At 47.7% G+C, this 17,574-nt stretch overlaps 1 protein-coding gene and 1 long non-coding RNA gene across 5 annotated transcripts in view; one reads left to right on the plus strand and one right to left on the minus strand.

Moving 5' to 3' along the window:
• HIPK2 (homeodomain interacting protein kinase 2) overlaps positions 1–14,117 on the minus strand; it is a 213,071-nt gene extending 198,954 nt beyond the window's left edge. For 2 of the 4 annotated variants that reach the window (XM_088834690.1, XM_088834688.1), the window contains exon 1: positions 13,725–14,117. In XM_088834690.1, the coding sequence (XP_088690816.1) occupies positions 13,725–13,743 (19 nt within the window). In that variant the 5' untranslated portion in view covers positions 13,744–14,117. The remainder of the gene's footprint in view (positions 1–13,724) is intronic. The other 2 variants (XM_088834689.1, XM_055421358.2) reach the window with 1 other exon arrangement.
• Positions 3,361–9,376, plus strand: LOC129552698 (uncharacterized). The gene is made up of 3 exons (XR_008685288.2): positions 3,361–3,498; positions 7,416–7,507; positions 9,247–9,376. It is a non-coding gene; the product is annotated as an uncharacterized LOC129552698 (long non-coding RNA).
• Positions 14,118–17,574: the final 3,457 nt, after the last annotated feature.

Genomic DNA, 17,574 nt, shown 5'->3' on the forward strand with positions numbered 1-17,574 from the left:
GATGCCTGTGTTCCCAGTTGAGGTCAAATGAGGTCGAGCTCCGACTTCTTGTTTCAGCTCTTATATCAATACTATACGCGAGCTTACTTTCCATGGTCCATTTAGGACCGCGTTTTTCACATTTGGGGGTATTTTTTGTTCGGGATTTTTAAATGACCCCAAAGCATCATGAGGAATGGGTGTCTAGTGTTTCTAAGTGTGAGCAGGCTGAGATGTGTCTTACAGAAAAATACACGTGTTAGGTAAGCTTCATTCCAGTATGGGTTATAGTGTTGGGGGCTGCAAGTTCAACGCTAATCCATCAACAGTATGTATCAAAGAAGGTGTCATTAAACAAAAACACACATAAAACACAAGGTTCTGTAGTGATCGGCTGATGAAAATATGACCAGAGGCTCACAGAAAGCCAATCCTAGAGGCAGTGGTTCATCGTCCCCTAACGTGGCACCTGCAGTGACTTCACGGAATGTAACCACAGTGAAAAACAAGAACGGCTGTACTGGGGACGCAAAATTCAGTACAATTCAGTGACGGATTAAATACAAAGGGAAATGAAGCTGAGGATGACTTTCCGGTTTCTGACGCGAACTACTGGGTGGGAGGAGAGGCTGTTTATGGAAATGAAGATTTCGGGGAGAAGTACACACTTCAGGTGGTTGATCAAGATTTTTCTCTTTTACACGTTAAGTCTGAGACGCTTGTGAGACATCCAAACAGCGATGTCGTGTAGATTGTTGGCTTTGTGACTTTGGAGCTCAAAAAGGAAGTCTAGGTAAAGAGACAACTTTGGGAGTCGCTGATACACAGGGGTGGTGTGTGAAAGCCCTTGGGGATGGTAATATCTCCCAAGAGCAGGAGAAACTCTGTGCCTTACTGAATTAGCAGGCAGGTGAACTTAAATCTTTACCAAGGTGGTTTGATTTGTTTAATATAAAAACACCTAAGGGAGGAAATTAGGTTAACCTGGTGGTCTGTATCTTCGCTGCTATTGTTGTTTAGCTGCTAAGTCGTGTTCCACTCTTTGTGACCTCATGGACTGTAGCCTGCCAGGCTCCTCTGTCCATGGGCTTTTCCAGGAAAGAATACCGGAGTGGGTTGTCATTTCGTCCTCCAGGGGGATATTCCCCAACCAAGGAATTGAACCTACGTCTCCTGCACTGCAGGCAAATTCTTTACCACTGAGCCACCAGGGAAGCCTGGTCTGTATCTAGAACCAGATTAATGGTCATACCCCTTGATCTAATAATGCTTCTTTGAAGAACTGATCCTAAAACCCAGACACCTCTTAATGTTACCCTGAATGACACTGAGAAATGATTCAGGATGGAAGAACCAGAAACAACTTTAACATCTGGGGAATGTTACACTAACAAAACCACCAACATTTTCCTCTGTGATTTCTTTGACAGATTCTAAACTTAGAAATGTCAACCCCTCTGGAGGTTTAATAAATACCACTGCTGTTTCCTCCCAGCTTTATTTTTTCAATCCATTGATAAATTTTACCTTTCTCCATGAAAACGCAGGCTGCTTCAGGGAAGGGGCGCTCATCTGTTTCACTCATTGCTGCACCCCTAGCACCTAGAACAATCCCCGGCTTCCTGAATGCGCTCTTTTGTTGAATTTAACATTTTAATCACACAGAATTTATGGTGGTATAATGATGTGAGGTGATAACATCCGTTGAGATTTTTCAAATTGCTATCACGTGGTCCCGTCCCCATTAGGTAAATCAGGTTTTCTTTTCCCAACTGCTTTGTGGAAACTCCTTCGTCATCTATTAAATGCTCACAGACAACAGGGCCTTAAATCTGGAGCACCTATTCTGCCCGCTGATGGGGTTGTCAAGTTTCATGCCAAATCTGAAGCTTTATGGTTTGGCTTAACACATGGCAGAGCTGGTCCTTCCACTGCTCTTATCTTTCAGACCTGACTGTTCTACGTGCCCACCACCTTCTCTCTCAAGAAGACCAAAAGGAATCAGTGTTTCAAATTTTAAAACATTTATTCAGGTTCAGATTGAAACAAAGAACATTTATATTCGGGGGCAGAACCAACATATTTACAAATTTCTCTTATCAAGGAAGGGACTGGAAGGACTTTCTGCTTTGCAGCTAGAGCCCAGGGGCAGGGGCTCTAGGCCCAGGCTCCGGGGGGGTGGGAGGAGCCAGGGATGGGGGGGTAACCTCAGCTCAGCCACCTGGGAGCGGCTGAACCTTCCAGGACCTCTGGAGTGTAACACAGCAGGGACATAACCTAACCTGCTGCATTACTACAAGGTGACGATGATTTAATAGAACTGAAGCCTGAGAACAAAACTGGAACTTCCAAGGGCTCTGTAAGTATTACCTGTTATCATCTTTCCATAACTTTTTTCCTAGAGGTCTCAGTAAGGTTATTCTCAGATCTCCATTTTAACTGCTCAAATGGGCTCATGGCTTGGCTGCCCCGAACTATACCCTCCACTGCGCCAGTACTGGACGAAGAGCTTGACAGTCACCATCTCATTTCTTCCTAACGGATGGAGAGGAGGCGAATGGGACAGCAGAGCGGGGGTGGGGCTGGGGGAACGGGCGTTTGTGACTTCAATGCTCTAGCCCCATCAGCCCCCACCGTGGCCACCTCTGCTCCAAGAAGGATCCAAGATCCTTCCTATTGGGGATCCTCCCTGCTGTATGCTGCACCCCTCCAACTGTCCCATGTGGAGCTGGGTGGCTGGCCGGGCAAGCCAAGAATACACTCCAGTGTCCGGAGGGCTCCAGCCCTGGCTAATGAGATCCTGGACAGGTTAGTTAGTCTCTCTAAGCCTCAATTTACTCTTCTGTAAATAGAGAAAATCATAGCACTGTTTATGTCGATTAATAATAATCATATATTGTTACTGGGAGACATTCCTGCCCATTCAGTCCTGGGGTCCCAGCACTGAACTGGATGAACTACAGACTGACCAGCTCTGGGGAGAGAAAAGAAAGTAGCCTCTGCGTGTATAGACGGGTCCTGGAGAAGATGGAGCCTCATCCCTCCCAGAGTTGAGGCAGGAAGGCTGGAGGCTGGAGGCTGTCTCAGCTAGGAAGGGCATCAGAGCTGCAGTAACGCCCTGTCAGGTCTCTCGGACTCCCACCTGCCCGAGGCAAGTCTCCATCAAAGCAACTACCATCTGACTTTAAATATGCACCCATTTCTCATTCTGAGTGCATTCCTCTAAAATCGGGGTTCTCAATTACAAATGCAAACTCCCGAGCCCCACCCCAGACCTACCGAAACAGAAACTGTGAGGGTGGGGCCCGGTGATCTGTTTTAACAGGCCCTCCGGGTGACTGACAGTTTCCAAAGCTGGAGGAGCACTTTTCCCAAACAGCTCCCCGACACAAATGTTCCCCAGAGAGAGGCCCAGTGTCCTGCTCTTGGACCCTGACACCTACGGGAGTGTAATGAGGCGGACACGTGGCCAAGATACACAGAGTCGGGGAAGGAAGGAGCCCAGCTGGCTGTGGGCAGGTGAGTTGGGGACGGGAGGAGCCCGGCTGGCTGTGGGCAGGTGAGTGGGAAATAATAAGCAGGTGGAAGCAGAGAGGTGAAATGACATCAAAGGGGAGGACAGGAGGAGGAGCGGATGCCTGTGTCAGTGGCAGAGACGGAAAAGACACAGGAGCTGCGGGATGCACTGGGCTCTCGGGTGAGTTTCACTGTGGGAGGAACAGACTTTCCGCAGCCAGGAACAGGAAATGGGGCAGTTTCATCAACCCTGCTTTATGGAGCAACCCTAAGTAGAAGATCAAGGTGGAGGAGGGAAAGAAAGGAGCAGGGCATCCAGTGAAGCAATCGCAGCCAGGACTTTGTATAAACAGGAAATACTGTCGGGTCGCCTTTGTTGCCCAAGCTTTTATCAGCACAGCTCTCACAACAGGGCAGCTGGGGCTCCAGCCCTGAACCCCATACTTTGCAGGTCTTAGCCACACCCCTCCCCAAGGACAGGGTGCTCTCCCAGACCGTGCTCCGGGTCCCTGGTAATCCCTGTCCAAAAGGTCTCATGCCTATTTGCAGGCCTTCCCAGGGCAGGTCCCTTCCCCAGGCTGGGAAACGAGCAGGTGGCCAGGAGGTACCCAAAGGTCCAAGGGGAGGTGGAGGTGGTCGTAAGCTGGACACACAACCCAAGAACTGGTGGGCTGCAGGCCGCCCTGCACCATCACCGGAGGATTCACCAATGTCAAGTCAAGCCAACCCTTCATGTGAAAGTCTGTGTTCAAATACTATGAAGGGTTACTCATCATGATGGAAGAGCTCCAAGGGAGGTGGGTGGGGAGAAGCATAAGACAGAAGACCACCCCAACAGGATTTGGTCTGGGGTTAGAATGGCATGCCTGACAACAGGGATAGGGGTCAAGTTTTGGTCAGGTCAAAGGGAAAGGATGACTTGAAGCTCTACCTTAGGAAATCAGTATTTTTTTAATCAATTAATTTTTAAAAATTTTATTCTGCATGTGGCGCAGCTTGTGGGATCTTAGTTCCTCAACCAGGGATCACACCCAGGCCCTCAGCAGCAAAAGTCCAGAGTCCAAACCACTGGACCGCCAGGGAATCCCCAACAACTTTTTTTTAAGCCACTTAATGACTAAAAAATGCTCTGAGGTTCTGTGAAACCTGTCACAATTGTATTGGTTTCTGTGATTTTGTGTGTGTGTGTTTTGTTAATAAGTAGCTCGTGGTGACAAGCTGAGAACTTGCTCAGGGAAACAGAAGGAATGACTTCCTGACAGAAGGCCCTTTACACACTGGTGCTGAAGGCACGTGGCCTTGCTTTCCTGGGACAGTGGGAAAGAGCCCTCTGGGATGGGCTCAGGCAGGCACTGTGGGCGGCAGGGCACCCAGGGAGACTGGAGCCCAGGGCCTCCCCTCTGGATCTGGGGAGGTTTGTGGTTCTGACAGGCCTGTGGAGACCATCCCGGTGGAGCTCCCGTGGGCTGTGCAGACCAGCGAAGCCTCACTCAGAGGCCAACGTCCTGGAGTTTCTGCACCCACGGCTGGGGGAGCGCGGTGGGGGTGTGCCTCGCTCTGCCCCCTTCCAACTCTCAAGACGATGCCGAGGCAGCCTCTTCTCACTGCTCTGGCCTCAGTTTCCTCAAGTGTCTAAGGTGGATACAAGTGTGCGAAGACTTCCCTGGGGTTATACTGTAACGCAGTAAGACCCTGAAATACTGTGATGCCGGTGTAGACTGTGAGAGAGCCTATAAAAAGAAGAGATTCTTTAGAAAGACAGAATAAAGTCACCCCATGGTATCTGAGGAATGCTGGCTCCAGGAGCCCAATCTCCTTGTACGTGCCAGTCCTTTACGTAAAAATATGCAGCATTTGCACATAACCTACATTCATCTGCTTGTGTGCTACAAATCAGCTCTGGATTACTTACAACCCCTGATACAATGTAAATGTTATGGAGATAGTGGCCAGGAGCACAACAAACTCAAGCTTTGCTTTTCAAAACTTTCTGCAATTTTCCCCCAAATATGTCCAATCCGTGCTTGGTTGACTCCACGGATGTGCAAGCTGTGGACATAGAGGGCAGACTGTAAATATCACGGTACTGCTAACACCAGCAAGCGTCCCTGGTCCCAGATCACTGCCATATGGGCTGGGGAGGAACGTGGAAAGGAATAAATATTCACTGAAGCCTTGGGTCAGGCATGCTGCTCGGCACTCTACTGCGCTCTCCTGTGTGACCCCAACAGCAACCGAGGTCCATCACCACCGTGCACACACCTTCCCCTGCACCACATGGCTCACCCTCCAGCTGCCTCACTCCCTCTGTTATACCCAGGCCAGGAAAAATTACCTTGTTCAGAATCATTTCGATTATATTAGTCCCCTTCTCTGCACCATAAAATGCCTCTCAAATTAGCACCCGTTTTAAAAAGCCTTTGGACAACTGATCCCAAACACTTACTGATCTTGTCTGCTGGTCTATTTTGTGCTTACCACTCTAGCCAAGCAAAAATGACTTTGCAAATGAATTCCATTAGGCCCTCTGCTTGTTCACCTGGTTACGCCAGCACAAGCAATCTGAGGGCTTCCGCTGTCACTCCGGGTGGGACAACCTCACTTATCTGACGTCTTTGGAAATAAGGTCGAGCCACAGAACTGATCTATATGAATTAATTTCCCCTCTTCCAGGAACTTAACTCTTTAAGAGGCCTTAAATCCTTTTGGGGGAATAAGTCATGGAACAATTAAATGAAAGAGTTTCTTTATTTATAACCATTTTAATGGAAACATTTCTTTAACACATTAGAGACATTCCCAGTCTCACCTAACAGAACATACCAACCATTGATTAACCTCTTCCTGACAGTACAGGTCATACTCACTAATGACTAACGGTGATCACAGGTGTGCTGGAGCTGAAAATGTACATGCTTCAGCAGTGTATGCTCCCACCAGTGCCGCCCACCATTACAGATTTCCTTGAAATTCACTTTCCTGCAGAAACTCCTTCTATCAGCCTAGATTCTAGTGTGTAGTGGACACAGAAGTCTGGAGGGTGTAACTTGCTGCCTTTCTACAATTTCTGCAAAATTTCAAGAACTTCCACACTGCTTTCTTTTTTTTTTGTCAGAGCCCCATTAATTCTTCATTAGAGGAAAAAAAAAAAAATCAAAATTCCACAACTACCAACAAACCAGAGTTTTCCCAATTGTTTTACCATGTGACTTTTGAAAGGACTCCAGACACACATATCATTAAACTCTGCTTCCTTGATGCTATGAAACTAGAAGTTCTCGATAGAACTGACACGATGGATCACTTTTATTATGTAAGTCCTTGGAAAATCAGCCCTTTATATTCAACTCCATAGGTCGAATCAAAGGGTATTATTGATATAGAGAAAAATGGTACAAATATAGGGGGGAGAAAAAAACATCAGAATGCAGTCGTAACTATGTAAACCCAAAGTGCCATAACCCAATGTTACGGCAGGTTCCAAGATGATCTTTCACTGAGGAGAGACAGCACAACCTGGTGAATCCCTTGTCCACTCACATGTTAAACTGCGTCCTTTCTGTGACAACGAAGGTTTTATGAGGTTTACAGCATTAGCACATGCAAGAGGCAATCAATCTTAATTCTGCTTAAACACAGTGGCATTTAATTAATCAGAACCTACTAGAGCAAAAGAAGTTAGGCAAGAATTGCTAAAACACACCACTTTCAAAAACACTACAAATCTCTTCAACGCTGTGTTTAGAAATAAGTGGCTAGAAAAACCACACAATTATTTTGCAGTTTTAAAAGTCTGCTGCTTTTTTAAAAATTGGCGACTATTTCAGTAGCTTGCTTTCTAATGGTAAAGTCACTCATCAGAAAATCGCAAATTGAATGACGTTGCCCATCACATCTTTTGTCTTTTCCATTGGCCCTAGACCAAAGATGGAGGGATATGGGCTACAAATCTGACTTGTAGCCAGTGTCATGAACACCTCACTGACTCGTCGTAGAGAACCTGGAAAAACAGGTATGGCTTTGGCTGACTCAGAACCTCTAAAGAATCTGACAAGTGTCCTTTCTAAACCTGAATGAACCAATACTGCATCAAATCATCAAGATTCTTCTGAGCCCTCTCTCCTCTTTTTTCGAGAGTAGTTCAACTTTATTTATTTTTAATGACTTATGTCAGCTGCCTTCTATATGTAGGATCTGTTAAGCAAGGTTCTAGAGAGCTACAAACAGAAGGGTGAAATTCAAAGGGTCAAACAGAAGATGGCCTTGTTAGGCTGAGGGATGGTTAGGCACAAGTACATACAAGAAAAATACAGATCAGAACCGAGGGGAGAGCAAGCTAACTAGCCAGTCCAGGGCTGGTGTGACGTAAGTTATTACTTAGCTCTATTAAAAGGAAGTGTCAATTCAACAAGTATTTACGAAGCACCTACTAGGTGTAGGAACTGTGTGGCTACTGCAGGGGACACGATGATGACTCAGACCTGATTCTTCCCTCCAGGGGCTCTCTATGAACCCTGAAGGAAGGGGACCATGAGTACAGAACTGTGCCCAGCTTTGACGGCCACCATTTTTTCTGGTTTTGTGGAGAAATGAGAGCTCTCAGAGGGAGAGGACCCAAAACAGGCTCTGTGAGGAAAAAGCAACAGTGACTCAGTTACTGCCTTCAAGTATATGAAAGGTTTCAGAAAAGGGAACTGAGGAAAAGAGAACAGGTTTGAAGGACAGCAGACGAGATCTCAGGCCAACCCAAGAGTTTCTTGACGATCAGATTAACAGAATACTGGAATTGGTCACTGAGGGAGTTCCTAGGGTGGCCTTTTCCTGGAAAAGAATTTTGTGGGTGAACAGACAATTCCAAGTCACGGCCAGTCACCTTCCTGAATGCAACAGGGTGAACTCATTTCTCCCGAGGTCCTCTCCTGTTCTGAGCTCCATGCTCCCGCGAGGCGGAGTTGGTCTTCTTCTTCCACAACTTCCTTCCCTGAGGGATCTACAGAGTGACCACCCGATCTAAATCCCCACCAATAAGTATCACAAAGCTACCCAGAATTAAGGATCTCAGCCAGGCAGCAAAGTCAGGAATTCATTCTCCGACAGCCACGTAAGATGAACAGGTCCTCTGGTGATAGAGCTGGGGATGCCAAATGCCAAAAACAGAAAGTCTCCAAGGGGCATGTGCAAATCAGAAATGTGGTGCATCTACAAAGGTATAAAATGGAAGTAATGAAAGAGGAAGACGGAATCTTCTGCAAATTAGAGATGGTAATTTCCAAGGAAATTTCTAAGGAGATTTGTAATAGGTATTTTCTGCATTCAGAAATCCTTTTTTGATCCCAAAGAAAGAAAATCTTTCTAGAGAAAATAAAGAAATGGAGGTCTTCCCTTTATACCTCAAGAAACAGGAGCATGTAAGACTTAAGAACTGGTTAAAGTTCTTAAAGGCACACACATAAAGGCATTCTACCTTGAGTCAGACCACAGTTCAGCTCTTGCTTAGTTCTGATTCTCACTTCCCATCCCCCCTGAACTCAAGGACAGGGACCCCACACAAACGTCTGTGGAATGGATATTCTAAAGAAGTGCCCTGTCTATAAAGTGGGGGTGAAGGTATCTACTTTGTGGGTCTGTGAGGAGGACAAGTGGGTCAATGTAGGTAGAGGGTGTGCCACAAACTACGCCACAATTATTACCATGAACTTCGGGCATTTTGGCTTCTTTCACAGGAAAAATAAAGACCTTCCTATATTCCAGGTTTTCCATTTTCTTTCTCTGCCTCCAATCCTCACCCCTCCTAATGCAGTACTGCCACATGAAATGGAACCATTACGATTTGGGGCCTTTCAAGTTCATGCTTCATCGGATGTTATACAACATCTGCTGGCATTATTCTGAAACCCGCCTTTGACAGCAACCTGAAGAGCTTGAACTGTCATCCTAAGCCCACCAGGTAGCACTGGCAAATGACATGTTCAGAGAACAATAAAAAATGTTCACGTATCACACCCTTTTGAGCGTCACTACTTTGTTGCACTCAAAGACGGTTCCTTCAAGACCGGTCTCTACAGAAGGAAGGAAGGAAGAAATAAAGAAACAAAAAATAAAATATAAAGAATATGAGCAGCTGCAATTTGCAGAAAGCACCAAAATTTTTTTTTGTAGGAAAATCACATTAGATGCATGGATCTAGTCCCAGGCTTGTGACCATCCGGGTGGGTGTCTCCCCTCTGAGGAGGCTTTGGTAAGTGAGCCACCTCGGGGCGCTCCCTTTCCTGGCTGGGAGTCTGGGTTACCAATGGATCCTGATAAAGGGCAAAAATTATCTTTCACACTTTGGGATATTTTCCCAGAGGCACAGCTGCAGCCCCGAAACTCAGTTCGAACGGTTTGTTGCTTCATTTTTAGAGTGGCAGAGAATGTGCCATGGGAGAAGAGAAATCCTCTACCTGAAACCAGCAGAAGCTCAGTGGGAATAAAGACTCTGGAAAGGTCACAGAGAGGGTCAAAAGAGGCTCTTTCTTCCCTGGCCATAGGGGGCTTATTGTTGCTGGTGCCCAAACTGGAAAAGGAATGGCAGGAGATTAATAATTGAAATGTTGCTATTATTGGTTTTCTAAACTATTTGTGGCTTATTCTTTCCCTGGAGTCATCATGCCTGTAAGAAGCTCAAAAGATAGAGGGATTTAACATGTACTGAGAAAATGCCTACTACAGCCCGACGCTTTACATATACTTGTTTCTAATGGAGCCCTGGAACAATCAAATAAAGCTTTGAAAAGAAAAAAAAAAAGCTCAGAGAAGTTAAGTAACATGCCCAAAGCCATACAGCTAGAGTCAAAGCCCAGGTTTCTCTGATTCAAGTATTGTACCACACTGTCCAGGATCAGGGATTAAAATTAATTAATGAGACTTGATTCACCTCTCAAATGTGCTAAGAAGGAAAACAATATTTATACTTACTCATTTTTAAAAATATAAAACATAAACAGAGGGAAAGATATTTCTGAACATGTGTCATCAAATTCTTTTAATGGAAGATGATTCAGAATCCATTTCTTGGTAGGTACCTTCAGGCCCATCTGATGACAGACTTTGATGCTACAGTTTGGGGAAGTCTGACTGTATGAGCCAACACTAGTGGACAAGACACAGCCTAGGGAGAGGAGAATACAATTTAGGGTCCTCTAATTTAGCACCTGTGGCACTAGAAACCTTTGTGGTTGGCCTCTGCACTACATGTTGGGAAAAGCCTTGCTAAGCAAGTTGATGGAGTAAACATAACTGCAAGGAGAATGTTTAACCTTCTAAAGAAAATAAACCTTTTTAAAGAAGTTTAACTTGATCAGTACCAAGCCACTGAAAACTAATATGCTGTTTAGAAACCTATCTTTAAAAGCAGGTTGTGGAAGGCTGATCACACTTTCCTATGCATTAATTTGTATTATCAAACATACCCTGTTTCAAACAGATCACTTTTCTCTAAATACTTGGCAGTTCAGAAAGCTCCACTAATGCACTCAGGCCTTTACACCAAATCCTAGCCTGGGGCAACTGCACCCTATTTAAATAAATGAATATACCCCTGAATTCTGGCTTAAATGCCTCACCTGTCATTATCCTTCTCCTGAGAAGAATCCAGGGTTCAAATCTGGATAGGATAAAAACTATCAGAAATCGCTCTTGGAGAAAGCCCTGCTCCTCTGGGATACACACAAGGAGTCCATGTCCTCCAACTGGGATGCGGTAAAAATCAGGTTCACTAAATCCAGGGGGCGTTGCCAAAGGAGGGAAAAAGGAGGTCACTGAAGTCTTAGAGGCACTCATCGCAGGAAGTAAATGTGTGTTCCGCAGTGCAATGCCTGATTAGAGGGGTCACCTGTCTGCTTTAGCACATGACCAACAGTTGCTTTCAAGAAAGACCCAGGCCTGAGCTCGGGCGGTGATGCTGGACTGGTTCACAAGGGGTGAGGAGGAAGAGAAGAATTACAAAGATTCGAAGAAACTCTCGCAGAATCAAAGGGCACAATGCACAGGAATGATCAAGAGAGAACGCGCACAAGACTGAGGGGCCCAGGGGTGGCAGAAGTGACCACGGAGGTCAGCTGGGACACAGAAGGCAGGCTTGCAAATAAAAAAAGTGAGCTCAAGACCTTTGAGATCTGAGATTATGCTTAAACCACAACGTCCTACACACCCACAGGTCTTTATCTGGTGTCATGTGCTAAAAGGGCACTGTAGGAAGAACGAGACTGCCAAGTCTTAGCCGCAGGGGGACGGCCTACATTCCGTATGGATTTAGAATGAAAAGAACAGGAGGGGAACAGCACGGTTCCCAGGACGGCTTTCTACAAAGTTGACAAAATACATCCCAACCCACATACCCAGCCCCTTGAGAAAGGGAAAGCAGCCTGTTTTACTATAGTTCTGAATTCAATGCCAAGTTCCTTCTCCAATGCTCACCCGGAGTGTCCAGCAGAGGGAGTCTCAAAGAGGTACTTAATAAAGAGAAAATTGTTTCATTTTAACACTCCATAGACAGTGGGAGCATTGACTGTAGCCCCCTCCCAGAGACTCAGAGAAACAATGAATGCCCGACTGGGTCCTCCTAGTATGTTCACAGAGCCACCGGGCTCGCTCCATTCTGTGTGGTGGAGTGATCAGAAATTTTGTTTTGTTTTGTTGAATGGTTAAATGGACCTTGTGTTCTTCAGAATCAAAGAGGAAAGCCCCTGGAATAACATCTCTCTGTTGCCTTCTAAACAGGCCCCTTTGTTTCTAAGAGAGTCTGAAAAAAAATATTTACAGTCCATAGGTTATTTACAGCCTCGTTACCCAGGGCCTGACTGGTAACTTTATTCCATCCAGAAACCTAACTCATTTGGAGCTCTGGAACTAATAACAGATTTTCTTTTCAGATAAGTTTTTTTTTTAAATCTGCCTTTATAACAGAGATAAAACTATTAATGCGTTCCCTGTCCCCCTGGCCATGACTGTTCTCCGGATTTACAGAGGATTAAAACCTCGCCCCTCCTCTCCGTTCCGCACAAACCCTTGCCTCCTCTCATTTGCTATTTCATCCACAGGATATCTGAACAAAACCGAAAGAAAGCCAGATGGACTGACGCTCAAAGTATGTAAAGGCTGCTACTTCAGTGATTCCATGAGAAAGACATTTTCACGAGGAAAAGGACTGAAAAAAAAAAAAAATCAGACACCCTTTGGTTCAAAATCCCTCCTACTACCAGCACACACACACACACAAAAAACACACCGAAGTGTAAAAACTTAGTTGATTCCGGTTTGATTTCTGGCTGGAAACTGACAGAACTGACTGACTGAAGAGAAGCGAAAGAGAAGGACTGCAGGGGAAACGGAGTATCTGTGCCTTCCGTTCTTGTCTTTCTTCCTAAAGACAGACGAGAAAAAGGACCCAGCGCCAGGTGAAGGTGCACCGCGCAGGTTTACCCAGACCGATCGAGACCAGCGTCTTGGCAGCCTCCCCGACAGGAAAACCTAAACTACATTTTCCCTTACACACGCTAATGCGGGGAGATTTTCGCCTATTTCATTGTTCTGCCTGGCTCTGAAATGGACTTTTCCTCTCTGCCCCCCTCTCATCACCTAGCCCCGCACATTCCGATCCGACAGCCCCCCAAAATCTGAGGCTCGCGAAGAATAAAAGAGTGTGTGTGTGTGTGTGTGTGTGTGTGTGTTGCGGGGTGGGGGGGAGTGGAGGGAAACGGGAAGGTAGCTGGGAGGACGAAGAGTGGAAACAGATCACCCGAAAGGTAATTTTCTTTAGGGTGCGGGGCGGGGGGGGTGGAGATGGAAAGCTACACCGCATCACCTTTATTTCTTACAAATAAATAAAAAGCACCGTCACGGGTCTGTCTTTTTCCCGGCGCCCCCTCCCACCCAATTTCTTTTCTTCGGCCAGTAGCCCACCCTCGCACACCCCCCACCCCAACCCCCGCCTCTTTCTCCACCCTGGAAATAAGATCTGTTTGATTCCGGATCCCGGCCGACCGCCGGGCGACCGAGGGGGCGGCGGGGAGGGGGGCGGGCGACCGGTTCGAGCCCCGCGGGTGGGGCGCGGGGGCCGGGCGCCGGGGGGCTGCGGGCCGGGGCTGGGGGGTGCTGCCCGGCGCGGGGCCGCGGGCAGAACAAAGCTCCGGGGGCCGGGCGGCCGGGCGGGCGGGGGTCGGCGGAGTCGGCGGGCCGGCGCGGCTTACCTTCGTACACGGGGGCCATCGGGGCCGGGGTGTCCGCGATTCATGGCAACGGAGAAGGGATCGCGGCGCGCGAGCTCGGCCCCCCCAGCCTCAGTCGGAATCTGCCATCTTGAGCCTGTGTCTCCGCTCTCGGCGCAGCCGGGGCCGCCAGCGCCCGCATCACCGCCTCACTTGGCCGGCGCCGGGGGAGGGGGCCGGGCGCCGCCGCCGCCGCCGCCGCCGCGGCCCGGGCCCTGCGCGGGGCTCCCGGGGGCTCCGGGGGGCGGCCGGGCGGGCGCAGCGGCCGAGGCCGAGGGCCGGGCGGCCGCGGCCCCCGAGCGCGTCCGCGGTGGGGCGGGAGCCGGGGCGGGCAGCGCGCGGCCAGTCCCCGGCCGGGGCTCAGCTCAGCATGGCTGTGTGTGTTGGGGAGGGGGGCGCTCCGGCAAAAGTTGCACGGGAGGCGGGGGAGGGGCGGGAGGAGCCGGGGGAGGGGCGGGGGCGGGGGCGGGGGCGGGGGCGGCGGCCGAGCGCGAGCGACGAGCGAGCCCGGAGCGCGGAGTCCGCGCGCAATCGAGCGCCGATGGCACGGATGCGAGGCGGGGAAGGCCGAGCGCAGGGCAGGAGCGGCCGGGCCGGTGCGGGGAGGGGGGCGGATCCCGGGAAGCCGGGGCGGTTAGGCGGCTCCGCCGGGCGGCGGTGCGCGCGCTTCGGTTCTGATTGGCAAGGGGGAGCCGGTCCGCGGGGGTGGCAGCCAGAACTTTGTGTGCGCGCGAGCCGGGCGGGAGGGGAACCGACTGGAAGGGGAGCCTCGGCCGCCGGCGGCTCGCCCTTTCTCGCACCTGGTTGGCGCTCCCCGAGATGGGTTCGGAATGAATGGAGGAGTGGGCGCACGCGGTCCTCCCCGGACGCTCGAGTGAGTGGAGGAGCTTTGGAAATCCAAATGAGGTCAGAGATGCGGGAGCCATTCCGCGCACGCTTAAGAAATGCAGCCTTCGGGTGGTCGCTGGATTCCTGCGGGAATCTGGTTTCCGCCCCCATCCCTCAGGTCTTCAGGGTTAATCCCCTAACCCCTATCACCTAGACGAGTGGTTGCCACCGATTGGTTCCCAGGCCTCTGCCTTCCTCAACACTCCTGCCTCACAGAGCTTCAGCGCGCTCCAGACTCCCCAGCCCCGAGGCTCGCCAGGTCACTCCTGCAGCTAGTCTTGGGTTCTTTGATGGGATGCCTGCCATCGCCCCCAACTTAAGAAGACTTGATCTTCCTCTTAGGCAGTGTTTTTAAAACTGTGGGTCGTGACACAGTAATTGAGCATAACAGACATTCAATGGACGGCAACCAACTTAATAAAATAGTGAAATGAACTATAATAGAATTAGACGCCATTGCCCTTAGAAAGAGTAACTATTTGTTTCATAAACCCTTTGTTTCAGTTATATATACTGGACAACTGTACTGGACCAGGATACAAGTTGTATTTCCTGCTGTGGATCATGGGTCAAAAAAAAAAAAAAGTTTAAAGTCTGTATTTGGGGGATGTAAAATAATGAACAAACCATATTTTCCTACCACCTCTTATCCTTCCCCGTCTCCATGCCCTGTGACAAACCCCCTCCAAAAAAACCCCCAAAGACAAGCCCTTTTATAAACTCACCTTGTTTTGTTAGTAGCACATCATTTCCCCTTTGCCACGGATGACCTTAGACTCTGCTGTCTTCCTTGCCTCCATATTCAATGCTACGCTTTGCACTGCTTCTCTGAGCCTAATGTCACTGTCATTTGCAGAATCCTGGACTACTACTGCTGAAGGGGGTCTCAGAAATCATCTGGGCCAGCATGCCCTTTTAGAACTGAAAGGATGAGGCCCAGGGAAATGAAGTATATTGTCCAGTGTTACACAGTGTTAAATATTGGGGTTCAGTATGGAGATTCCTTTAAAAACTAAAAAGTAGAACTGCTGTATGATCCAGCAATCCCACTCATGTGTGTATCTCTGGAGAAAACCATAATTGGAAAAAATACATGCACCACAGTGTTCATTGCAGCACTATTCATTATAGCCAAGATGCAGAATCAACCTAAATGTCCATCAACAGAAGAATGGATAAAGATGTGGTACATATATACAATGGGATATTACTCAGCCATAACAAAGAATGAAATAATGCCATTTGCAGCAACATGAATAGATCTAGACATTATCATACTGAGTGAAGTAAGTCAGAGAGAGAAGGACAAATATCACATGATATCACTTACACGTGGAATCTCATTTTTTAAATGATATAGATGAAGTTATTTACAAAAAAAGAAATAGAGTTACAGATACTGAAAACAAACTTATGGTTACCAAAGGGGAAAGGCAGTGGGGGAGCAGAGAGGAGGGATAAGTCAGGAGTTTGAAATGGACACATACACACGACTATATATAAGATAACCAACAAGGACCTACTGTATAACACAGGGAACTGTACTCAGTATTCTTTGATAACCTATATGAGAACCTGAAAAAGAATGAATGTATGTATACATATATATATATATAACTGAATTATTTTGCTGTATACCTGAAACTAACACATTGTAAATCAACTATACTCCAATAAAATTAAAATGTTAAAAAAGCGAGCAAGTAAAATCAATCAATCAATCAGTCAGTCTTGGGGTTAAGCTCTTGGCTCCCACTCTTGGGTTTTTTGCTTCACACCATCATTCATCCCTTCCTTCCATCCCCCTGTCGCCTACAGGTCACAGCCCAGTTTACCCTAAGCACTTCCGCCTTCAAAACACACGGCTCTGACCATGCCATGCTCTTGCTAACATCCTTCAAAGAGTCAACCTCTGCGCTCAGGGCTGAATTTCCTTGCTTCTTGGCTCTTAATCAAGGCAGGCAGGCTCTGACTTACCTTTCTAAGCACATGAGTTCAGCAAGTCACTGCCTCTCCAGCCGGACTGGTTTCCTCATGGTCCTCTGCCAGCCTTGCCCATCTGTGCCTTTGTTCAAGCTGCTACTTCCCCACCAAGGATGGCTTCTCCATCTTCTGTCTTTAAACAGACTCTACCTGTGCCTGTCTCATTTCCTCCACAAAACAGCCTGAGGGAGCATAAGATTAAGACAGGCCTGGGTTCCAATCCCAGCTCTTCCACTTAGTAGCTGTGTGAATTTGATCAAATAGTTTATCCTCTTGGAGCTTCAGTTTCCACATCTTGATTATAATATAAATAGTAATTACTCCTCCATGCTACTTATAAGTCTGTATCATGACCTTTACCATACAGGTTTTATCTCTCATCCTTTCCCAGTATTACCTAATAGAACTTTCTGCAGGAATGGAAATGTAACCCTTAGTGGCAGCAGAGTGCATGAAATGTGGCTAGTGTGACTGAAGAACTGAATTTTTCATTTTAGTTAATTTTAATAGCCAACATATGGCTAGTGGCTACCATACGGGATAATGCACGTAAACTGTAAGCTCAATGGGGGAAGAGACCATCTTGGCTGACGTTCTATCCCCAGCAATGAGCACATTGCCCGACACATGGCAGGTACTGCACAAATATTTGTTCCATGAATAATTAGCTGTCATTTGCTCCTTATGCCAAGCACAACACCAAGAACTTGGTGTAACTTATTTTCTACAGTCCTCCCCACGGCCCCTGGGGTGGGATTAGATTAGAGATAAAATGTGTACAAAGGGCTGACAGATAGTAGAGTTCCATAAAAGGTGGTTGTTTTGATCATGAAAACCTCCCTGTGACCAATCCAGCTGATGTTTATCTCTTCTTCTTCTGGGAAGCACAGTTCCTGCCTGTTATACACACTCTGTTGTGCTCTGCGCACTCCAGTCTAGATGGCTGACTCTTCTTTTCTGT

This window comes from Moschus berezovskii, chromosome 3 (genome assembly GCF_049115385.1).
Source record: "Moschus berezovskii isolate FMDL1 chromosome 3, NW_MosBer_1.0, whole genome shotgun sequence".
In the NCBI taxonomy this organism is placed as follows: Eukaryota; Metazoa; Chordata; class Mammalia; order Artiodactyla; family Moschidae; genus Moschus; species Moschus berezovskii.